This window comes from Toxorhynchites rutilus, chromosome 1, assembly GCF_029784135.1.
Source record: "Toxorhynchites rutilus septentrionalis strain SRP chromosome 1, ASM2978413v1, whole genome shotgun sequence".
NCBI lineage: Eukaryota > Metazoa > Arthropoda > Insecta > Diptera > Culicidae > Toxorhynchites > Toxorhynchites rutilus.
In genome coordinates, this window is record NC_073744.1 from 135356602 (window position 1) to 135382764 (window position 26163).

The following is a 26163-nucleotide window of genomic DNA, read 5'->3' on the forward strand; positions in this document are numbered from 1 at the left end:
GGAATGTAAAATAACAATCACTGTAAAATAAAAATATGGCAACACTAGTTGACTGAAAGTACGATTTTTTGTTGTTCATTTTTGTTTACCGTTTTTTGAAATACTTCTATTGGTTTTAATTCATACTAACGCGTAACTCGCTTTGTGAACAGTTTTTATCCGTTGGTGTAGTGCAGTTTGTTTGTTTTTGTCCCGAATTCATTAATATTCGGCAGTGTAGTGTAGTGATTGTTTTTGGCGTATTGAAAAGAGCCTCGCTCTATCACCTCTCCACGCAAAATTTTTCTCCCGAAGCGACATCTGCTGGTCAGCAGCGGTACTGAAAATTGCGTACAATTTCAACTTTTACCACACAAGATTACCTACCTTGAGGGTTGCATAACTGTTGGCGTAGTGTTTTTTTCCCGCATTAAGCTTTATGATGGAATCCAGCTGCCTTCAGTGCTTTGAGCCGGTGAAAACGTTGAAGTTCATCAAATGTCAGGGATTTTGAGAAAAAAATGCGCACTTGGATTGCGTTTCATTCACTAGAGCGAACATGGATTTCATCAACGATCAACCCAATCTGTTTTGGTTTTGCAACAATTGCACTGCGATCATGAAGTCAAAGCATGTTCGTGATGCGTTCGCCGCTTTGAATGATGCATTTCACAAGCTGAGCGAAACACATCGTACTACATTGGAAGGAATCCAATCAGAGTTGGTGAAGAACCGGGAGCAAGTGGAATTATTAGCAACCAAAGTATCCACTGCTCCTACAACTCCCAATCCGTGGCCGAGCCTTAAACGACCAATTATTAAAAGATCCGTTGATGCTGGGGAACTAGAATCTCCAATGCTACCTACAATGTCGTGCGGTAGGAGAAAAACAAAAACCACCATCCCTGTTGTTGCCCCAGAGCCTAATACATGTATACATGTTCCGAATCGATCCAAAAGCCTCTGAAGATGACATACTTTCGCTAGTCACCGAGTGCATTCCGTGCGACGAACCCATAGTTGTTAAAAAGCTGGTAAAAAAATTACGCTGATCTGAATTCGACGCGTTTCGTCTCGTTCAAAATTGGAATTGACGAAAAATATCGGAAGTGGCTCTATGTGCTGACACGTGGCCTGATGGAGTATACTTTCGTGAATTCATTGACTATCAAGATCGGAAAACTCAGTCGGGGTTCTCCTAAACGCCCCGTCTGAAGTAGAAAAGCAGATTGGACGAGGAGAACGGGGAGAATATGTATTCAGCGAGTCACATTAGCCGCAATCATTAACGTTTGTACAACCGGGATGCAATAAACAAAGTACCATGGGAGCTCTCAACTACTCCGACCCAGTCGTGCCACACGCCGGACTTCATCCACCTCGGATTGACCCTTGCCGTTCAAGTCATCCCGGTCCTGTGGTCGGATGTTAGAGGAGAGTCTCCCAACCTGAATCTTCAGGGAAGTATGCATTTTATGATCACTCGTATCTGCCTGACTTCGTTCAAATTTCCAGCCAATACTTATATGAACTGATCAGTTCGATGATGAGCTTCGACTACTGGGACGCACGATTAACGGCATCATGGAAGCCCCTAACCCATCCAACTCAGTCGAACCTTGTAGCCAGCGTCAGATTAGCCGTCCCGGTTCTGTTGTTGAGTCTGGGGAAGGGGTCTTCCAACGAGCCACTCTAGGCGAGTACGATTCAATCGAGCACCATTCGCAACCTGATCTGCCTCTCATTTCTAGGGGCAACGACACGACTTCCAATGTTATGTGGCTATATTATCAGAATGTACGCGGCCTGAGGACGAAAATTGACGATCTCTATGTAGCAGTATGCGATTGTAATTACGACGTCATCATGTTGACTGAAACCGGACTTGACGAGAGCAACAACTCCATACAGCTATTTGGAGCTGAGTTTAACGTTTTCCGTTGTGACCGTAGTCCTTCCAACAGTTCCAAGTCAAGATTTGGTGGTGTCCTTATCGCAGTAGCTCGTCACTTCTCTGCTGTATCGGTTCAAACGAGGAATGGAAACTCTTTGGAACAGATTTATGTCTCCACTACCATACGTGGGAAAAGGATATTACTTTGCGCAGTATACATTCCTCCCGACCGCAGTCGTGACGTGGGGGTTTATGATTCCCATTTGGCTTCTGTGCGTGAGCTGTGTGACCGTGCGTCTTCTGATGACACCGTATTGATATGTGGCGATAACAATCAGCCTCATATTGCATGGGAATTACATGCTAACTCTGTTGTTGATCTGAATCCGTCTTTGACCTCTGCGGCGAGTGCTGTTCTATTGGATGGAATCAACTTTCTCGATCTCCAGCAGCGCAACTTCATTCGCAATTTTCGTGGCCGAACACTGGATCTGGTTTTTTGTGCTCCCGATATTAACATCGCTATCAACGAATCTGTATCGCTACTGCTAGCGGTGGATTTGCACCATCCTCCGTTAGTATTATCGTTATCGGATACAAGAGGAGCAGTGTTGGCTGTTGAGGATCGGAACGAAGGCGAACAAGCGTTGAATTACGCAAAAATTAATTTCGCTGCATTTAACGAGTTTCTGAGTAGCTACAATTGGAACGCTCTTGGTCAGGACGTTAACGACATGGCGACGCGTTTTTGCGAAATCGTTTGCAGCTGGCTCGTGACGAATACCCCACGAAGGAAACCTCCAATGTCTCCAGCCTGGAGCACTCCACTTGTTCGCGTTCTACGGCGCGACAAAAATTCCTGCCAACGTAAATTACGCCGTCGACGAACTGTTGAAACCATATACAACTTTCAACTCGCTAGCAGTGTATACCGACGTCTTAACCGTGCCCTCTACAAATCATATGTGCTTCGTGTCCAGACAAACCTGCGTAGGAATGCAAAGAGCTTCTGGAAGTTTGTCAATTCCAAGCGAAAAACAGCAGATATTCCGTCTAAGGTGTTCTCGGGCGCTCAGGAATCGTCCTCTGTTTCTGAAATGTGTGATTTATTTTCAAAACACTTTGCATCGGTGTTTGTCGCTGATGCAGCCACCCCGTCAGAAGCCGAGAGAGCTGCAGCTATCGTTCCAGACAGTTTAATAGACTTGCAACCATGGTTGAGAAGGGCGTAAAAAATTGAAACGTTCAACGATCAAGTTTCTGGCCCAGATGGCGTTGCCGCTGTTCTACATCTTTGGCTTTACCGCTCTCCCGTATTTACACAGCTTCGCTGAGGGAAGGGATTTTTCCAGATGTATGGAAGCATTCCTTTATGTTTCCCATGTTTAAAAAAGGTGATAAGTGTAACGCGGCTAACTATCGTGGCATAACCAGTTTATCTGCCGCCTCTAAGCTTTTTGAGCTGATCGTGAACGATGCTTTTTTTTTGAAGTTAAGCGTTATATCTCACCAGTACAACATGGCTTTATGCCAGGACGCTCGGTTAGTACCAATCTTCTGGAGTTTTCGTCGTTTTGTATCAACCGTCTAGAGGAACGCGCTCAAGTTGATGCTATCTACACCGACATAAAAGCCGCTTTCGATCGAATTGACCATCGCATCCTACTGAGAAAACTATTCTGTCTTGGTGATTCCGACGGATTCGCCAACTGGCTGAGATCATACCTGTCTGGAAGAACGCTCCGTGTCAAGCTCCTGTCTCACACTTCATCTCCGTTTGCTGTTTCTTCGGGTGTTCCGCAAGGCAGCAATCTTGGACCACTGCTGTTCGCGATCTTCTATAACTATGTGTCGCTTATTCTAGCATGTGACTGTGTGTCGATATATGCAGACGACTTGAAAATCTATCTAGCCATCGAAACCCTCGAGGATTGCCGACGGTTACAGAGTCTGCTTGACCAGTTCGTGAGTTGGTGTCGGCCGATTATTGAAACCGCATCTGTAGTATGGAGCCCTTACCAACACATGTGGATCGTCAGGATTGAACGGATTCAAAAATGGTTCATCCGTAGAGCGCTTAGGAATCTGCCTTGGCGTGACCCGCGGAACCTGCCGTCGTATACAGCTAGATGTCGCTTACTGAACTTGAATACTCTTGAGCGTCGTAGGCGTATTCAACAAGCCACCTTCGTTGCCAAATTTCTTTGTGGTGAAATCGATGCGCCAAACTTGCTCGAGAAGATGAACTTTCGCGCTCCCAGTAGAATTCTACGATCCTCGTTTTTGCTGCAACCGCTTGCACATCGTTCATCGTATGGTCAACATGAGCCGGTCACGGAAATGATCAGAACCTTTTCATCCGTAGAGCAGTTTTATGACTTTGGAGAATCATCACTACGCTTCAGAAACCGAATTGAGAATCCCGATGTGTTTAATGTTATGTTTCCATGTTTTTGGTCGACTATTTTACTAATTTTTGTTCATTAAGACGATGTTGTCAGATAAATGTTATATCTAAACAAATAAACAAATAAACAAAAAAAACTATTGTCGTCAATCCTGGTACTGAAGAGTACGTGTGTAGATCCAATGTGCCACAGTTACTTCAATCATTAGGAACATCATTACTAATTTTCAATAAATATTTTCGAACATGTGGTTGGAGGAGACGAAACAAACAAGAGAGTGTGATCGATTGATTCTTATGTGTGTCGTTTGATGAATTGACGCGGTTAAGACAACGTCACTCTACTATGTCTTGAGCTGTGTCAATAATCCATGATCAACATATACGCAAAGGTAGAGAGCGAATTACTGCGATTTCTATGACACAATCAACAGAAGCGGTTTGAGGAAGAATACATTCACTTGCGAGACGCTATCATGAGCAACACCAACACACAGTCTTTATTCAAATGACAGCACGTGTGTTCTAACAAAAGAAATGAAGTCTTCAATGAGCTTAATTACAAAATTACACGTATTCCATCCACATCCACGTCCACATTTTTAGTTTGGTTAGTCAACAAAATACGCTCTGAGCGAAAATATAGAGTAATTTTCTTGGAAAATCAAGATTCATCTACTGATCAACTACTATCCTGTATTCTGAAATTTGATCGAATCAGAATTACCCAAACAGATCGTAACCCAAGTTCAATCAAGTTGTAAAAATGTGGCAGCCTTGCCGTGCAATTCCACATTGCACTATATCTGTGAAGCGAAAATGGTAATAAACTTTCGGGTGGAATAAACATGCTTTCAGAACAAAAATTATAAACGAAAACAGGACAATACGGAAAAAATGAAAATAGTCTCTAATATTTGTTCTATGTAACAGGATAACACATTCTCTGCAAGTTGGGAAAAATATTGAACGAAAATTGCTTCTGATAATGATTTTATATTATGGATGATGTTTTGGCGGAAATATAAAGAGATTTGTAGAGAAGACGTTAAGTTAGGACTGTCTGCTAAGTATCTAAGCAACATCGAGTAATGATTTTCATTTAAATTTTAGCAATTTGATAAAATATTTTTTTGGTTTAATTTTTGTCGGCGGTCATCGTCTAGAGCGCTCCATTTCTCTGTATGCTATAGATCTTATCTCCATCACCACATCACTTTCGGGTTCGGGAAGTTCATTTTCCCACGGCACAATGCAATACACAGTCAAATCTTCACGTATCTGCTCGATATCTACGTGGAATTTATCCTTCATCGATCACAATCGAATAATTTTATAGATCGTTAAAACATTTAAAAACACTCGCAATACATTAGTCATATTTTATTGAACAGCTAAAATATTCGCTAGAAATAATTTTATGGTTTTATGGCAGAACAACGTTTGCTGGGTCAGTTAGTACACTAAAGACGAATCATTCACAACCTGGGTATCGTATTAAATAGAGTACACAAAGTGTGCACAAGCGTATTGTATTTTATCTACAAACAAAACACAGTATATTTTCATTATATGTCTGCAGAGTAGTTTTGACATATTGGTCCACTTTAGGATATACAGTAGAACCTCAATCATCCGCAAGCGGACGATCTGCGACAATGAGTTGCCTAGTAAATCTTTAGTGCTTCCCGAAAATCGTCAATGAGTAGTAGCATTTTGCTTTTTTTTGTTTTAATCATGGCTTTCAAATTACCTGACTACTACTGTACACGATCATAGGTATGGATCAATGTGTACATATAGAGGTGAAGCAGTAGGCGAAGTGTATCTGTATTGGCAAGTAAAATATCGTGTCGTAATTATTTGCATTCAATATGGAATGTATATGAAAGAAACAAAACAATGTTGAAAGTACTCACGGTTGCATGATAATTTGAGCCAAAATTCTCATGAAATCATTCAACTGGTTGTTTTTTAACAGATGACATTTATATCGGGATTTATTTCGATTATTGATGTGGTAAAATGGTCCAGAGAGCAGTCGTATGCTTAGTTCTCGAAAGCAGTAACATTTTCGGTGAAATTTTGATTCATTGGCGATTATTATCTCACAACATACAAACCGACACTGAGAGCCTTCGAAATATCAACTTCAATAACGGTAAAATCATGAAACTTCGTTTGTTTCTATGAACGTGGGGGAGTGAAAATCGCACATGGAAATATCACTTTTATCCGTCTTTTTCGACGTGATTTCACAAATATTCATTCCACACTATCACATTAGCCTCATATTCAGCGGGAGCTCTACAAAAATGTACGTTTTTAATTGATAAATTACTTCCTGAAAATAGCATTTTTACATGGATGCGGTGGGCAATCAAAGATAAACACAACGACTGACGTCACTATTTGCGAAATAGTTATAGCAGAGCATGCTGTGTCGCTCGAAACTCGACCATCTTCATTACCTTTTTTCCAGGACATTGGGTATGGATAGTTAAATGAATGATTTCTGTATTGATGGAACATAGTTTTCATGCTGAAATATCTTTTTTGTTTGTATTTGCACCTCACTTTTAGTCCTTGAATGCGTTATCCGTAATTTTCGTTATTCACGGTGACCTTGCCAGACTGGTCCACGTATAATCGAAGTTCTCTGTACTTCTAAGCAACTTGATTCTACTATGTGTTCCGTGTTGTTTCGTTCAAAGGCAGTGTTCGAAAATAGTTTCTCAAAAATTCTCAAAACTCTCCCTTAGATTTTTTTTTGTTTCATTCAAAAGGAGGATGTTTCTGCGAAATTTAAGCTATGTTTACTATCGATCGAGTGTCCACTTGCTGCAATTATTACCCACACACGCTTCCTGAATGCACGATAGGTCATAATAATGAAACCTGGATCATTTTCTCTTTATGTACAGGACAATGTTTTTCTGAGGGATGCTGTACTCGGCTGGTGTTTAGAATATATAGATCCCGTCTTTACTTTGTCGCCACCTGACATGAACACCAGGTTCATTTTTGTCGTCGGAAGCCACTGAACCATACACCATAGTACTAGCAGGATGCTTGGTTCGATACACGTTTTTATGTTCGTCGGCCACGTTTTTTCCGTGAGAGAACTAATATAGCGATCGATTTTGGAATTTTATACGGGATCGATGGTAAAGATGCTCTCGTCGGTGATTAGGATTACCGGATTTTTCTCTTGGAGATCTTCTAGATTTTCTCACATTGCTCGTCTCGTAGCCCCCGGACGCGGTTGGTAATTATATGAGATTTTATCCATGCCCTCGATTTCACCCGCAATCTTTCTTTACGATCTACTATGCCGTAAAGTCGCTGATCCCGCGTTCCTTCGCCATTTTCCACATTGAACGCATTGGATTCGCCTGAATGTTCCTTTGATGAAAACGATGACCCTCTGATCCAGAGCTCGGACGACCTTTGCGAACCTTCTCGGATAGTTGACTGTCCGGTAGACCGTGGGTCTGACGGCCCCACGTCCTACGGCGATTGAAAAGTCTTTTTGTGACATTTGTGCGGACAAATCACGAATACGCTACCACTTCGTCATGGTGCAACTGTCTAACTAAGAAATTGTCTTCTTTTACTCGCAGTCTACTATGATATGAATTATAGCTCACGTGCATGCAAATAAAACACAACGATGCTGAAGAAATTCGATTGCGTGGTGATAGACGACAGGAGCTTTATTCAACAACCGGGAGGTGCAGACATATTTCAGCTTGAGAAACTGCGAAAGTTTGCTAAGAAAATGTAATTCGGTAGGCTATGGCTTTTTATTTTAAACTGGATGATCAACCTGAAAATTGACGTGAAGTGTCTGGAAAAACGTTTAGTGTTTTTTTCTGAAGTAACACGATTGTTCTGTGCTGTTTAGGTCGAGTTTGACATTCAGCCATTACGGAACAAGAGCTTGCCAAATCGACGAGTCATTGGGTTATCGCGAAGCGGAATCTGAAGAAGGATAAAAAACGGTTTGGTAAACTGACGTTCTGCAGAGCTCAAAATGGATGAGGTGGCGTAACGTAAGTCTGGTTCCGGTCGCCCGACGGTGTGTTCGTAAAGTGCAGCAGAAGCTGAAAGGCAAGGTGGCCTCATCGTTCCTCACATGCAGCGCCCTGGTTATAATAGATGACGACGCCTATTTGATGCTGGACGGCAACGACTAGAAAATATAACTCCCACACCAAATTCCCGAAGATGGTCCTTCTGTGGCTGAAACTCAGCGTAACGGGGATGTCCAAACTGCTGTTATTTCCTTATTTGTTGACGCCTTCATCAAGAAATATCATGCAAGTAGGTCTTTTGACCGGACCTGGCTAAGGTTCGTTTTGCTAAGAAATCGCTGGAAGAAATGAACCGGCTGAAGAAGAATGTTGTACCGAAAACCGATAACCCTCCCAACGTTCCCCAGCTATGAGCGATAGAAAATATTCTCAAACGGAGAATATTTAGAGCAAATCATTTTTCACACTTTGTGGAAAAATAACATTAATAATAGTTGTCAATGTTCAATATTTTCAAATGTTGCTGATTTATATACCAATCGATGCGAAATATCACTAAGTTTTGTTCATTTGTGTATTCCTGGTTTCCCATACATTTATTCTGTGCTTTTCGGTGTTTCATAAATAGCGTCGCTAGCCCCAAACGTAGCGACGGGCACAATTTTCTATGGACGGTCGTCGAGATTCGCCTCCAATCAAACCTATCGCGACACTCGCCGCAGGCAATTTATTTGCAGTTTTATTCCAATGGAAACAAATAATCAGAACTCCTCGCAATAGTGCTTATTTGAGACGAAATTCGACCTTTTCAACGCAGTAAAAATTGAACTTGTTGTGTAAAACCCAAAGCCTTGTGAACAATATTTGACAGATACACACTTTACGATTCAGCAACAATCAGCAATCGCTGCTGCCTATAGCACCTTACAAAAAGAGAATGAACTAAGTTGCACTCCCAACACTATTTTTGTGTAGCGTGAGCAAGATTTCCAAACGTTGCTTCTATTGCTTGAACACCATTATGAAAATTTAAGAGGAATTATATAGAAAACAAGATAGAGGAACTATTCTACACGTCCACACCTACAAAATGTGGAGTGTTCAGATTTTTTAATGCAAAATCAGAAGAAATACTCTAAATTGAGAATGGCCAAATTTTAATTGTTCCACCCTTCAAGAAGATATTGCACTAAACTAGGGATTATCAAACTATTTTGGACCACACTGAGAGGAATAATTATTAAATATAACGATTTTTCTGGTAAATGCTACCTATATGCTATAGATTTATAGCCATTATCTACCATACTGATAAACATATATGTCAAGCAAAACCATGATTCGTAAGATCAATATCGGCTACAATTACCGGCGAAAATGTACGTATTAGAATTATATCCTCATTATACCTCCGTATTGTCTTATGGCAACAATAAAGATGATTAATACGCGCTTTTCTCTCCGGTCTCCAGATATGACAACATTCAAGTTTACTAATTTTATTGAGTAAAATATACTATCTTTTGGTATGGATGTGGGATAGTTGGCAATATGTACTAAAAGATTGTACATTCTACTAACGCATCACCAAAGGTATTTGATAGTTTTCTATCGAGGTTTTTTTCTAAATGCAGAGACCCCCTTTTCCAGAATGAATGAAGTTTCTTTCAAAAACTTATCTTTATTTTATTCATATAAAATACTTATCAATTTAAACTCTTTGCGGTTAGCTAAATGAGTTAACTTGACATTCTTTTCTCATCAATAAATATACATAAAATTCAGTAAATGTCAAGTGTAATTAATACTTATTAATACAAATTACAACAATAATACTTTGTATTAAAATATTAGCTATTCTTATAACAAATTGGTTCACGTAACACAACTTATGTAATATATTGAAAGATTCAAATAAGAACTTGTGTTAATTAATAGGAGTCGATTTGTAGACCGCGTTGACCCTTAAAAACTCACTTTGACCACTTCGAGAACCCCTGTACTGAATGGTACAATGAATTTCTGTTGGTTAAGATGAGATGCACATACAACGTCACCGTCACCGTTCCGTCAACTACTCTCTTGGACTTATCTTGCCGAAGTCGAAGTTGCCGTTGATGGTGTATGTGAATACGACCTTACAATTTGCATGGGATAATATATGATGTTTCATTCTTTCACGTTGACTTTGCGGTGACGAGACGTTGTATGTGTAGCGCACTCAATTCGCGATGACAGATATACAGTGTCGATCTGTGCTGACGACTTCCAAGTTCGGGACCATAATTATCCAAATGATTCTCATGAAAAAATAAGCCATACGCAATTTGTTAATAATATTTTTATTTCTTCAACATAAATGTGTCCTTGGAATAAGAAACGACAGTTATTGGAAGGCAGTTTAGTTGACTTCCGTCTATCTAAATGCAATTAGAATGTAATTTTCCAGCAACGTGAGCCATCGAGCATGCTACTGACTTGGGGAAAGAGCATGAACGGCAACTCCTTGCTTCACCTGTCCTCGTTTGATCACATGAGGAATAGTTTTTGGGACCATGCTGGAAAGAAAACAAAAAATCAATGCTTTCACGCTCGCTATAGGTTATGACCAAGTATTTACCTTATGCAATCAATTATTGGACAAACCGACAGACATAGATTACAACCCGTACAATCATCCGTCACATGTGGCAAATGGGTGTCCGCGTCAAACCGAATGGCTTGATAGCCGGAGTCGGCACAGGTCATGTAGCATTTACCACAGTTGATACAGAGATCCTGTCGATAGAAACCAGATAAAACATGGTAATTTAAAAAAAAAACATCATCACAAATAAATACACAAAACGTACATCGTCAATCAATGCAACCACTTGTTTTTTGTTATCCAAATTTTTGTACGATCCTATCTTGGGTAACGCAACTCCCAGAACGTCTTTGATCTTCAGAGCCGGTTTCGTAACAGTTACGTTTGTTCCATTTTTCACTGTTCTGTCATCTTCCACACACGGATCCCACAGTGGTCCTTTCTCTAGACGCAACTTAGCCAACTTTTCCTCGCGCTTTTTCATATATTCTCCAAAATGGAGCAGTGGCTTTCCATCGTCATCACGGATCGGCGCCACAGCTTTACCCTTCTGTAGCTTCTGAGTTGGTGGCGACTGTCCATCCCACGATAGACTTTCCGGCGGAGGATTAGCTTTCAGATATAGTAGTGCCTTAAGTCCCAAGATGTAGTCTTCAATAACGGTAAAGTCTTGGTTTTGAATAGAGGAACATATTTGTAGAATTGGAGCTCCACACTGAATGAACTGTAGAGCAACATCCGCTGAGTCGATACCTCCGATGCCGCAGATAGGAAAACCGGGTAGTTTGTTTCCAACCAACGAAACCGCTCGCAGGGCTTGTGGACGGGTTGCATTGCCGGAAACTCCACCGTAAGTTGTTCTCTTGTCAATGCCAACCGCTGGCCAGGGAGAAGCATCCGCCTTCAACGACATCAACCCTTGGACGGTGTTAATGGCGGATACGCCATCTGCCTTCCCGCGTTGAGCTGCCTGAGCGATTGCTACGATGTCTGTGATGTTGGGGGTTAACTTGACGAAGAATGGAATAGTCACCGCTGCTCGAACCCACAGAGAAATGTTGTACACCAATGTGGGGTCCTGACCGCATGCCAGACCCATACCAGATTCACCCATACCATGTGGACAGGAGAGGTTGAGCTCTAGCATATCGGCACCAGCTGCTTCTGCTCGCTTTGCCAATTCCGTCCAATCCGCTTCATTGTAAGTGCACATGATGCTGGCGATCACAATCTTAGTGGGAAAGTCCCGCTTTAACTCCGTGACACCTGTTAGCCAATAGTCGGCACATTTCTCCGAGATCAGTTCAATGTTCAAGAAAGCACCTTGTTGTGGACCATAGTTATGCCCGGCAGTCACTCCACGCACTATTCGGGGACTGACGTTGGTCACCGTGTCCTTATCCAGAGCGAATGTTTTGGTAACGGCGAAGCCCCAGCCTTGCTCGAAAGCACGACGGATCATTGCGGTACTTGTGGTGGGCGGAGCCGATGCTAGGCCAAATGGGTTCTCGAATTTGATCCCGCACACCTCGACCGATAGGTCTACATTATCGATTTCGGTGTAGAACAGTGGAAGCTGGGGAGGAGCGTCGAAGGGAATCCCTTGCAAGTAGCAATGCAGGAACCACGCAGCTGTTTTACCATCGTTAACCGATTCAACGGTGGTTTCGGCAGCTCCGGCCAAATCCCCACCACAGAATACGGATGGGATGGGAGTTTGTTGGGTTTTTGGGTCGACCTGAGGAAGGTTCCAGCGGTTCAGTGGAACTGGATTCAGCGCATTGATTACTGTAATGGAAATACGTATTAAACGATTCTTCTTTTCAAGTGCATCAGTTATAATTACCCTCCTTGTCGCTCAATCCCGAGCCGAAGGCTGAAATAATAAAATTAGCTTTGAGGCGTGTGATCTGATCAGGATCTTCTACCCAGTTGCCTGCTTCATTTTGTTCAGTTCGAATTAATTCAATCGCAGTGATCTGTAAAATACAACCATTAGAAGGAAGCACCCAAAAACCATCGTGAATCTCACCTTTCCATCTTTGACGATAACCTCTTTCGGAGACATAAATGGAATGAACTCACAGCGCTCTTCACGGGCCAACTCAACTTCTTCGGGAACTGCCCGTATATTGTTGTTACCCTTGCGGAACACAACAAATACTCTACGGGCACCACAACGGAGCGCCGAAGTCGCGCAATCAAACGCTGTATCACCGGCGCCAAGTACGATTACGTTCCCACTGAGAGAAGGTAGGGTTCCTGCGGACAGTTTGCACTGGCATAAACCTGGCTTGCTGCCATCCGCCACCAGCGGGAGGAAGTCCTTTGAGGTGTAGAATCCATGCGCTTGGGTTAGTCCGGTAAAAACTTTATCGACTTTAGGTTGTGGTAAACCAATTCCCAAAAATACTGCGTCGTTGCCGGAATCGAGAAGTCCCTGGACCGTGAGGTCCTTGGTTGAGAGAGAGCGACCGGTTTCAAACTTCACCCCCAAGTCTTTCACGAGCTGTATCTCGAAGTCCACAACATCATACGGTAAACGATACTGTGGGATCTCCGCGGAACTGAGCCCGCCAAGATAGTCACGTTTCTCGTATATAGTTATGTCCTTATAACCCAACCGTCCGAGGAACGTCGCACAGGAGAGCGAAGCGGGACCGCCGCCTAGCAAGGCTACCTTTTTATTGGGGAACTTCAGTGGGGTCACATTAGGTGGGACAATTTGGTGCAGTCCCATGCGTTTGAACACTTCCGTTGCAAACTGCTGCAAGCCACCGATGTTGATCGCTCCTTCCTCAACGGCTTGCAGATTACAACCACCAACGCAGAGGTCACTTGTGGGGCAAACCATCCCGCAAGTTAGTCCAAGAGGATTGTCAGAGAAAATGGCTTTCGCTGCCCCGTAGTAGTTCTTGTTGGCAATGCTGGTGATGAAACTTTTGATATCGAGCTGAGTGGGACAGGATTTCTGGCACGGAGCATCGGCGCATTTGAGACAGCGAGCTGCCTCCCGTAGGGCCGCTCTTTCCGAGAGTGTTGTATGTTTGATGTCGGAGAAGTCATTTGTAAGGGGAGTGCAACTCGCACAGGATCGGTCGGTGTTACGCTTCCAGTGCTTCTTGTTCGATTTGGTCTGAACGGTTGGCGTCAACGATCCGTGGGTTTTGACCCTAGGGTTGAGTGCCAGTAGGTTCTGAAAAGAATAATTGTAGTACCGTAATTGTGGTTAGCCGTAATTGTAGTAATTGTAGTTAGCCGTCATTTTTATTTGAACGTCTTCCGGCTTCAAAAGACCAAATCACATTCGAAGACTCCGACCAAGGAACAATTTAGGAGAAGTTTCACTGATAGTTGCATCCGTTTCCAAACGATATAATTGGAGAAAATTATTGAAGCTGGTGTGCAACGTGAATTTTGTAACTAGTTCCCATGGTTTTCAGAGCATCTCTGGTCGTTTGAACATATCCTTTAACCTGCCCGTTTATTACTATGTGGTAAGGGGTTGTTAACTTATGAAACTTGGGGTCACTTTTATGTGAAACTTGATGACCTGGCCAACTTCGTCCCGTCCAAAATTAATTTTTCTTACTAAGCGCACGTTCATGGGTCCAATCGCAGAACTGCTCATTGATTGATCTTCTAATCTACCTTTTCAAATTACCTTTTACTATAAAATTCCTAGTACTTCTACCCAAACTCGTCATTATAATATCAGATTATTTTCAGACACAATTCTCGTTCAAGATTTTTCAACCACTTGCAAACAACATGAAATGAAAACATTAAATGAAAACCTAAACACAGAACATGCAGGAAAAAATGAAAGATACCAAATGCTTATAACTCGAAAATTTCTTACTGGATCGGAAAGATGTTTGCATCAATCGATACGGAATATTTCCACGCTTCTATCGCAATTAATACAATGTTATTTTTCATTAGATAATCAATTGAATAACTGTGAAATGTCAAGCGTTATCTAAACGCCCTACTGCCTAGTTTTGATTGGCGATTCCCGAACACAGACTTCAAAATCAATGTTCTTGTGGGAATCCGCTTAGCAAATATACATGCAAGTAGGGGGTATTTTTGTTCCAACCGAGCTGTAGTTCCCTAACACGGACTTTAACATCAATGTGCCTGGGGGAATCCGCTTTGCAAATACATGAAAGTGGGGGGGTATTTTTGTTCCGTCTGAAATCTGTTTTTACTCACATACTTCAAATCCATGGAGCGTGCGGAAATTAGCATTGCAAATACATGCAAGTTGGGGGCATTTCTATTCCGACTAAAATATGTTTCCCTAACACAGACTTCAAATTCATGGAGCGTGAGGAAATTGGTATTGCAAATACATGCCATTCGGGGGCATTTTTGTTCTGACTGAAATGTGTTTGTTAGACAAACAATTACGGCTAACCACAGACTTTAAAAACCAAGATGTCATCATACCAAACGTAAAAGGACTGTCATTAAATTTACTTATAACGAAGAACATAATCTATCTAAATGCATTAATTGACCTCACATGGCATTATACAATCTTTTTACTCACAAAGCAAATATATTGAATTTAATTGAATTCGGAAATTGTTTCATTCAATCAAAAATTAACTCAATACAAACAAATGATTGATAAGCTAAGGTAGTCCCACGTCAACCTTGCGGTTATATCATAGATAGAACCCACCCATTTTTAAGTTATAATTTTTCAAAGTTAACATGTTTTCAGTTTTCGTTCAATATTCCTATGCAGCTAGACTACATCTATGCGACCAGAATTCGATTTTCACGCAAGTGTGGTAAAGTATACCAACTCATTGGCTTTAAATTGATATATCGATCATCTGAATTGACCCAGTAGTTCAAAAATTATGGATTTTTGGAAAAGGGCATTTTTGGAAAAAAGGGGAAAAATGATTTTTTGGAGCATCGGTTAATTTTGAAAAATCATAACTCATAAACAAAAAATAACGCCTCTCTGAATTTTGGATATGTTATGCAGATTAGCTTTCAGGAAAAAAATATAAAAATACATTGTGCCATTGGTCCCGAGACCATGAAAACTATAAAAACAAATACAATCAATAATTACGAAAACAAAATCGAAATTTTCTGCAAATGTAATATTTTTACAAAATATTCTTCAATTTTATGGTTTACTCGGTTCAGTGATTTAAAAGTTATGAATTTTTGAAAAAAGTCATTTTTTATAAATGAGGAGTAAATTGAATTTTAGAACCGCTCTAAAATGGAAATGGGCACCCCAATGGAAAAAGTAAAAAAATGCCGTCTCATATTTTACCATAAGGAACAAACCTATCAGTTTTCACGAAAATCTGAGAACCAATATGTTGGTTTGGTATGGAATGGCTGTATATATAGATTTGCAAATAGTACATTTCCATTATTAGAAGAAAAAAAAAATGAAAAATCGAACTTTATAGATTTATGCGTGGTTTCTTGTCCAAATTCGTTTAAATCAATATTGAAATAGTAGGTACATGTATGAAATGAGCTAGGCCTATTCACCTAGAGTCGTAATTGAAATTTTCTCATACGTACAAAAACGTAGTAGGAAACACATAACGTTTTTCATAATGAGGCTTGGTTTTGGTTGGTGTGGCATATTTTTTCTGGGTCAAAACCACAGAAGGGACTCTTTAAATAGCAGAAGATGATAAGGCATAACAACTTTTGAAAACAGGACATTGTCTGCAGTAATCTTCCACTGACCACTTTGCCCCCAAACAACAAAACAATTTATATGCAAAATAATCGCTGAAGTTGAACAATATATCTGTTCAGCTTTTCTACTATATGTGAGCAGTCGTCCAAGCTGTTGATTTGTCGAAAATATTGGATCAGTCGAACTAAATTTCACTAGAAATTGCTTAAATTCGAAATGCACAAAACTACGATTTTAGAGAACGATTTTTGTTTTATTGATATTTTAACATGCGACATGCGTCAATAGTTATACTTCCAAACAAGCAGTTGACCACTTTACCCTACATGACCACTTTGCCCTAGAGATGTGCCATCCGCTCATGAGCTGTTCATCCGAATCGCTTCGTCGTAGTGCAATCAAAAAAACGCAGCTCTTCAGCTCACATCGGAGCTGCTGAGCTGTTGAGCTGATGAGCTGATGAGCTGCTCAGCGGTTGAGCGGATGAGCTGTTGAGCTGTTGAACTGCTGAGCGGTTGAACTGATGAGCTGATGAGCTGTTGAACTGATGAGCTGCCCAACTGAGCTGACCATTGTCATAGAGAATAATTATTTCGCGTTGCGTCTGTTAGTGGATTTTTTTTATTATCCTTGCGAGTGTGGATGGAAAAAAGGTTTCTCTCGGTAGTTTTATCTAGAAACGTTGTTAAATAGAAAAAGAAGGAAAGGATAGAAACAAAATATGGAAAGATGGAAATAAGAAAAAGGCGAATGTGAGGAAAACCACAAATTTTGAATATTCATATTTTTAAACGGTTTCATTTGGCTACTCCTGGTTCTTCCGTTGTTTAAATTAGGCATATTAAATTTGGATTTTGCGTTCAATATTTGTTGCATATCATATTATTAGAATTCGTATCAGTCTTAGTTTGTATATAATTACAATACAATTCGTATATTTTTTCCTGTCTATTAAGAAAACATACAATTTACAATGTCTCATGGTAGTTACGTTTGAGATGTAATTATGTGGATAACCGCAAAATTCAACTGAGCTGAAGAGCTGTTCCGTATGATCAGCTCACTTGTATGAGCTGAACGACTCTGAGCCGCTCACCATGATGAGCTGATTTGCCCATCTCTACTTTGCCCTCACTACCACCATTTGCAATGCCAATTTCCACAGGTATCTTGATTTTGATGGCAGTGTTGGGGAAACCGTGAAACGGGTCAATCAAAACGAGGCAATTAGGGCGTTTAGATAGCGCTTGACATTTTACAGTTACAGGGGAACTTCGATATAACGTACCCTCGTTATAACGTACACATTTTCAAAGTGTAAAGGAATAATTGTTTGAATATCTTTTTCTGAAAGGACAATAAATTATCTGTATTTTGATACTGAAACATGTTTTGTACCTTCAACCAATCCCGAAATTCAACATATTGTTGGATATTGTATTAGCCAAACGATCATCATAAAAACTTCGTAATGTCAGTGCTATAAAACAGAAAAACTTTATAACGCAAACAAAGTTCTTGTTAGCTTATTCATTGTCAGTTTAGAAAAACCCAGTCTAATCATGACAATATAATTGTCACGCGAACAAAGTTCATCCTAGGTATATCATTGTAAGCTCAATCTCAGAATCATTATCACAATTATCATTGTCACACTAACAAAGCTCATCTAGCCATAACATTGTCAGTATAGAAAGCTAAGACAATCATCATCACGATGACCCGTCTTGAACAACAATCCCACTTGTTACGCTACACAAGGTTCATCTAAAAGCACACAAATAGTCATTGTAATACGATACAGAAGGTTTTGTTCATGATTCAATTTATACGAAGTATATATAAGTAAGTAAAAAAGCCCAATAAAGCCACTCGAAAGGTAGACTCGAGAGAACTCAGTTCAAATTTCAAACGCTTTTTCTTAATTCATCCGAAAAACGGTACGGTTTCCGGATCGGTTCATTTGTGTGCCGAGCAGTAAAGCCTTCGACGTCCGGTGTTCATTTCAAGCACCAGCCGGTGCGTTATCACATATTCTAAATGAATCAAGCCTGCTTCAATCAACGGTACGAAGGGAAACATCATAAAGAAGGCTGGCTTCGTCTTCTTATTGATTTTATTCATTAACCTTACCCAAACAGCAAGTGGAGTGTCTGCTCGCCATAGAAACGTTTCTTGCCCCTTAAAACCTTCAGATGCCAAATTTGGTTCCATTTGCTTGATTGGTTTTCGAGTTCTGCAGAAACTTGTGTTTCATTTGTATGGCAGACCACCAAAAAACCCTCCCCCACCCCCCCTAGGGGATTTTGTTTTCGTCAACAACACTTCGCAGCGTATTTTGATTAATGACTGATGCAATCCAACGATAACTTGCATAGTTAATAAAGATAAAATCCTTTTGAGCAATTCGTGAATCCGGGATAGATAATCCATCCATAAAATATCTAATCTGTTCGTTCAAAAAATAAAATATGTTCTGTACGTTGAGTGTATCAAAAGTTTTAAAGCCACTTTTTTCAATTGTGAGGTTACACATTGGTATAACACCAGTTCCATTTTTTAGTGATAATACACGATTCATCATTATCTATTGCATCCTCTAGTTGTTCGCATCCACTTTGAGCACTGATAACGAAAAGCGGCCAGTTTAGACACTTTCGTTATTTAGATCATTTTACTGAATGAGAGTCCAATATCGCTAGACAAATGGTTCAAGCCTTATGGCGTTATTGAATTTATTGTACACATATGTTTAAGTCAAGTTATTAGCGGATTTTAAATTCATCCTTTTGGTTAATGATTATGATTCTAACGAAAATGAATAAGTGCTATTGGAACTTACCTCAATATCCGGCAGGTCCTTGCTGGTCAAAACACTAGCACAACTCATGCTGAGATGTTTCCGTCTTCAAACTGTTTCGCGAAATCCGCTAAACGTGGGCCATACAAAGAGCACGCTGAATGGTGGCAAAAATGTTTACCGTTGACACAGATTAGTTTTTCCTGTAATATTCATTGGTTTATTTCTATTTTGACAAAATCGGCGAACTTTGATTATAAGCTACAATTCTCAGAGACAAATTTCGTGTAAACAAACGAGCCCGAGCGTGACGCGCCATCCCATGCGGAATAAATATTCACACTTTAGATAGTCTCTATTTCAAACGACGTCAGTTGAATTTGTGTATAGATCGAAGCCGTTATCGCGAACTGGTCGTGAACATTGGTTCGGTCAATATGATTTTTGTGCTTTTATAAACTTAACCTTGATGGGAAACCAGTTTGCGACTGTCTGGCTGTTGTTTGATAATATGATGCTATATTGGTCGCGCCTCCACCGCGTCAAGCGGACGAGATAAGCGTAACAAAAGTCGCAACAGATATTACTTGTCGGAAAAATGCGGTTCCATCTGATTTGCGATAGTACGCGAATAGGTGTATGTATATAACGACGCAACCTCGACTTTGTCTGCCTGTCGACACCAGACAAGATGGGAGAACATTCAGAATGAATCTATAATTCGACAGTTCTTAACGTGAAGTAGAACCATTTTAAAAAAATATTTCTGGGTCTGTTCAAAAACGATGTATTTGCTTTTTTAATTGATATTTTTCCTCTGTTCTACCATAATTTACACTGACGCAACCATTATTCTATTTCGACGCATTATTCTACTTTATGCGCTACTGCGCATTGTAATTAGAATATCGGTTGGCGTAGAGTAACCTATTTACTGTCAATCAAGCTATTCTCGTTCGAAGTCTTTCGATTTGCTATTTTACACAAACGCACGCAAGGGTCAGTCACGTTTCTCAACTCCACTAGCTCAATCAGTAGCTAAGGCTGACACGCATGGCCATCACAATCAATCAGCTAGAGATTTTGCTCACACGAAACAACTCAAACGGGATAGCACAAATCACAAACCTTCCGAACGCCACAACGATCACCAATAGACTGAGTCCATTTCTGTGTTCGAGACCAGTTGGAATCTCTGCAAGATCCAATCTGTCGGGTAGTTTGTGTGCCAACACACATAGCTCAGCTGTTATCAGTTTATTGCTGTAGATGGAGCGAGAATGTTTTTGTAGGATTAGCTCTTTCAATATCTCTGCCAATGCTTACAGCGGAGTCAATTCAAAAGTTGTTCCAGAGAGGAGAGCTATGTTACTACCAATGAAATATTCATAAACACGTATCCGATTTCGGGGTTCAGCTGATTTCGCGTCAGCTGTTGTGTTATGAAATTTTTGCAATCGTTAGCTCATATAGTATTGTGTTCCGATATGAAGCAAAAAAAAGAACTTGATTCGCTCATCGCCGAAGCGAATAATGTTTGGATGAATGAATTTTATCTTTCCACTTTCAATTTCAATTCTGTTTCCAATAGGATTGGCGTTCGAAGGAAAGTTTCGCGTAGTTTTGAAATAAGATTTTTTTTTCCAAAATTCTTTCCACTTGCGGGAGGACACACGGGGTGACCCAGAGCAAAAGAACAAAAACAGGGAGTGGGTTATATCTATGGTATAACCGCAATGGTGACGTAGGACTATCGTTGATTTAGTGTTGTTGAATCCATTCTGAATGAATGAATAAATGAATATTTGGGGAACTTCGAAAACGAGAGCGTTATGTTGGAGGTACAAGGTTTTATGCATCCAATATTGGATACGAAAATATCCTACTGATGGGGAAGAATAATCTTCAGAAGCTTCCCTGCTAACTACACTTGATTGAAAAATCACAGAACCAAATGTATTTGGCCGCAGTGTTATATGGTTAGAAAACATTAAAATAAACTCTTTCGCTTGCATGTTATTTTCAATGCCAAGGGGAACTGGCAAATTATTTTGCAGCAGCGGTATCTTACCGGATTCTTCCCGAAGTCCACCACCAATGGGTAATGCTAACTCGATAACCACCTGTTAATTGCACTCGATTGAAAAATCACAAAACCAAATGTATTTGGTCGCAGTATTATATGGACAGAAAACGTTAAAATAAACTCTTTCGCTTGAATGTAATTTTCAATTCCAAGGGGAACTGGCAGATTATTTTGCAGCAACGATCACTTCTTTCCGGATTCTTCTCGATAACCAGCAAACGTAAAGAGTTGCGCGCGTGTATGTGTGTGTGTGTGTGTGTGGCGGTTGCTCCGATGTTTCAAGCGGAACCAATTTTCGATGCTGGTATTCTTTCGGTCGCCTTCTCTCCTTCTGATGGATCGACTTTTCTGCGCTCCGTCACAGTCCCAAACAAACTGAATGCGTTTCAGGTTAGGTCAGGCCATTCAGCTCGTCCCAGCTCGTTCAACTCGTTCAGTAACGATGTTGTCTTGTCAATGTCCTCACGAAAAATGAATGCATTTCATGGATAGAATGGTTTTGTATTATAGAGACTTTAAACTTTTCAGTTCATTCGTCTCTAGCCTTGAGAAAGGCCCTTGGAACTCTACTCTAACTCCTGCATTACACCTCCACCCTCATTGCTTTGAGAAAGGCACTCGATCCCTCGCCGTCCAGCTCGTCCAGCAACGATGTTGTCCAGTCGGTGTCCACACAAAGAATGATGCGTTTCACCACCAGAATATCGCTTAAGTATGCTTTTTGTCCGTGACTGAATCGAAAGAAGGTGTGGTTTACGATGGCAATTTGGAATGCAAACTAGAGGCGAATGAATTCTCTGAGTTTGAAACTTTTGGCGACTGAGCAATAATCGATTGAGAATTATGTTTTTCGCGATGTGAAACATTTTCCGTTGCGCGCGCATCCAATATTGGAAACGAACATATCCTACTGATGGGGAAGAATAATGTTCAGAAGCTTTCCTGTTAATTGCGATTGATTGAAAAATCACAAAACCAAATGTATTTGGTTGCAGTGTTGTATGGATAGAAAACATTAGAATAAACTCTTTCGCATCAATGTATTTTTCAATTCCCAGGGGAACTGGCAGAGTATTTTTCAGCAACGATTAGTTCATTCTAGATTTTCCTCGATACTCGAAGCCCACCAGTGGTTAATGCTAACTCGATAACCACCTGTTAATAGCACTTGATTGAAAAATTACAAAACCAAATGTATTTGGTCGCTGTGTTATATGATTAGAAAACATTAAAACAAACTCTTTCGCATGAATGTATTTTTCAGTTCCCAGGGGAACTGGCAGATTATTTTTCAGCAACGATTGAATCTTTCCGGAATTTTCTCGATGCTGAATGGCACCCAAACGAAGAGTTCCGCGCGTGTATGTGTGTGGCGGCTGCTCCGATCTCTTCCCGGGGAACAGTTTGGGCATCACTCTCCTCCTGATGGATTCTCTTCTGGCCTAAGGTGCACAAACAGGCTCTTGGTGACACCGTTCATCCGCGCTTTCATGACAAACGAAGAGCTTCACCCCAACAGCGACAACATGCTCCAATCGTTGTTCAATTATAACTGAGTGGGTTTACGAGCGGCGCTCGCTTATATACCGATTGGTGATTTCAATAGCCTGTTTTGAAAGCAATTTTAAGGCTATTGAAACAAGTTTTTGGATGAAAAAGTAACAAGTATATAACGCGTAGACATTTTATCTTTCGAATGAAGTGTGTATCATACCATTTCGTTCAGTTGTTTAAAAGCTATTAACGCCCAAAATCTCGGTGTCCGGCGTAACGCCTTCGTTTTCGAAACTTCGATTTTACACCCCGGTATAGAAATGAAAGACGTAGTCCTACGTCAAAAAGTGTGGATTACCTTAGTAGAATCGCGGTTATCCGCAAAAATGAGTTCCATAGTAATCCTTTTTTCCCTTGTTGGGTGTGAACAAATTGATATGTCAATCACCTGAATCGCTCCAGTAGTTCACAAGTTACGATTTAAAAAAAAGTCATTTCTGGAAAAAAGGAGGAAAAGTTGATTTTTCGGACCACTCTGAAATGGAAATGGCCACCCTAATGTAAAACGAACAGTTACACATATCATTCTGAATGGGATAGATTTATGTGTTGTTTCTTATCGAAAAATGATATAAGCTAGGATTATTCACCTAGACTCGTAAGGCGTCGTGTGCCAATTACGTAAGGCGAGAAAGGGGGGAGGGGTCGAGGTTGCGTTACTTACTGGATATTAGAGATAGGAAATTGCGTTAGTTAGGGGGGAGGGGGTCCAGAATCCGGATGTTTAGCGTTACGTATTTTGTGCACGACGCCTAATTGAATTTTTAAAAAGCGTACAAAAATGTTGTAAGAACAACGTTTCGCATAAAGAGGTTGCGTTTTGATTGGGGTGGGATATTTTTCCATTGCCAATACCACAGAAGGAACCCCTTGAAGAGCAAAATGTGATAAGGTATATCAGTTTTAGAAAATATAACATTGAAAGTCGTTATCCAGTGGTGGCTCATTTTGCCTCCAAACATCAAAGTAATTTCGAATGCGAATTAATCCCAGAAATCAAACAAAATATCTGTTTACCTCTACAAGAATTTTTCGAAGATATCAAGTCGGATGAAATGTATTTCAAGGGAAATTTCTATTTTATTTATTACTAGCTGATCCGGCATACTTCGTCCCGCTCAAAATTTGTTTATTGTTATCAATACCTTCAAACATTCAAGTTTTCTTACTAAGTTCATGAGTCGCCAATCTACCAAAACTCATCATTATAATATCAGATTATTTTCAGACACTATTCTCGTTCAAGATTTTTCAATCACTTGCAAATAACATGTTTCTCCATTACATGGAATAAATGTTTGATACAGAAAATATGATATAATAAATACAGACCCCTTCCCTTATTCTTCCCTTAGAGAAGGGGGAGGAGTGTCTATTCACCATAGAAACGTTTTCTGTTCCCTTCATGGAATAATTTATTGCAACCAAAAACCTCCAAATGCCAAATTTGGTTTCGTTTGCTTGATTAATTCTAGAGTAATGCAGAAATTTGTGTTTCATTTGTTTGCCAGCCTCCCCTAAGAGAGGGGGAGGAGTATCTAACCACCATAGAATCATTTATTGCACCCTAAAACCTCCACATGCTAAATTTCGTTTCATTTGCTTGATAAATTCTCGAGTAATGTAGAAATTTGTGTTTCATTTGTATGGCAGCCCCCCTTAGAGAGGGGGGAGGGGTTTCAAACTATCATGAAAATCTTCCCCGGCCCCGAAAACTCCTACATACCAATTTTCATGTCGATCGGTTCAGTAGTAGCAGATGAGAAAAAGATTCGATTTCAATGATTCGAATTGCTGCAATGTTAAATCCTAGAAACTTTCTCAATCAAACATCAATGTAATAATGGAACTCGTTTTTTGGGTCTCTGCGATAGAGATTTACAAGAGCTGTAATACGAATACCGTGCCCCAAAAGTGAGATTGTTTGATGTGATAAAATTATTGTCGCAGAAAAGACACATGCATATGATTAACGCAATCGTGTGGAAGCTCAAAACCTTTAGCAAACAAATGGTGAGCAGTCTAAGGTTAGCAAGAATATGCATAAGTATCATCAAACAACTTAGTGAATTGAGACTAGCTAACAGGGCATTTCCGTAATCTGAATCTTTTTCTACTCCGGGGAGTCTTCTTTGAAGATCTCCTCGAAGTAATCCGTGAAGACCACCATAGTAACCATGGATGAAGCGGCTTATACCCAATAGTATCTAGCCAGCTCCGTTTGCCAGTCATAAACTCCACTATTGCCCATTAAGTTCGCCGTCGCTGGCGTATATGTATTGTGTCTCCTCAGAGGAAAATTTTAAGTCTCTTTCTATACCCAAAACTACTAACATCGCTTATTCCGCTCGTTTTGCCCCGCTTTCCCTTGAGCTGTGGATGCGAGCGAATATTTCATTCGCTTTACATCTGGCATTACAATCAACACATCGTGCCGAGCCCTGGTAAAACAGACGTAATCATAATGTAGGCAAAGATCAAGCTTGGCCATCATCGCCGGATCACAAGGAAACGAATCTTCTGCTGGAATACTATGTGTGATTTAGTTTCGCATTCTAGTCGCAAAACTGTCTCCATCAAGGATGACATCTGCGCATTATAACTGCAACTGCACCTCGCCAAGAGATCGTCTTTTTTCGAGGCCAATAATACTCTTTGGTTGAACATTTGCAAGGATGGGGGGACAGAAAATCCTCGGACTTTACTCCTAGGGTAGGATTCGTTTGAAGCTCCTCTTCCAACAGCACCATCGGCTGAGACACTCTTCAGAGCACTGCTGCAATTCACGTTGCGAAATGGACTTTGTTTGGATGGGCTATTGTAAACTCTTTTGGGGTGTCTGGAGAAAGACAGTTTTGCCTCTATCCGCGTGTGAATAAGAAAACCTTTTTCAAACTTTAACTACACTTTATTCGATGTTTGTGACATTAGCACTAGTATGTACAGTGAACCAATGATTCGCATTGAGACAAAAGGCGACTAGAAGATGCTAGAAGGCGTGCTTATTGGGATGACTAGAAGATTCTAGAATGCAATGCGGTGGGAGCCGTTCACTTCCTAGCTTTGTGAACGGTTTAGACCGAGAATTCGAGAAACGTTTTCTCAGAAAAAATTATTCTGGCGATGT

At 40.5% G+C, this 26163-nt stretch overlaps 2 protein-coding genes across 4 annotated transcripts; one reads left to right on the top strand and one right to left on the bottom strand.

The window, feature by feature from the left end:
• Positions 1 to 1563: 1563 nt before the first annotated feature.
• On the top strand, positions 1564 to 3105 carry LOC129761461 (uncharacterized). Its single transcript, XM_055759184.1, has one exon. The coding sequence runs from the start codon at positions 1564 to 1566 to the stop codon at positions 3103 to 3105; it is 1542 nt and encodes a 513-aa protein (XP_055615159.1).
• A 7538-nt stretch (positions 3106 to 10643) lies between these two features.
• Positions 10644 to 20596, bottom strand: LOC129762193 (dihydropyrimidine dehydrogenase [NADP(+)]). Of its 3 annotated transcripts, none has more exons than XM_055760220.1 (7): positions 20525 to 20596; positions 19439 to 19599; positions 12937 to 14100; positions 12751 to 12883; positions 11170 to 12692; positions 10938 to 11095; positions 10644 to 10875 (listed from the first exon to the last, which is right to left on the bottom strand). In XM_055760220.1, exons 2-7 carry the CDS (start codon positions 19484 to 19486, stop codon positions 10788 to 10790), a joined length of 3114 nt encoding a protein of 1037 aa, XP_055616195.1. In that variant the 5' UTR covers positions 19487 to 19599; positions 20525 to 20596; the 3' UTR covers positions 10644 to 10787. The 3 variants fall into 3 exon arrangements, with proteins under 3 accessions (XP_055616195.1, XP_055616196.1, XP_055616194.1); XM_055760221.1 differs by having other exon boundaries at positions 19439 to 19553; positions 20525 to 20543; XM_055760219.1 differs by lacking the exon at positions 20525 to 20596 and having other exon boundaries at positions 19439 to 20366.
• Between the last annotated feature and the right edge of the window lie 5567 nt (positions 20597 to 26163).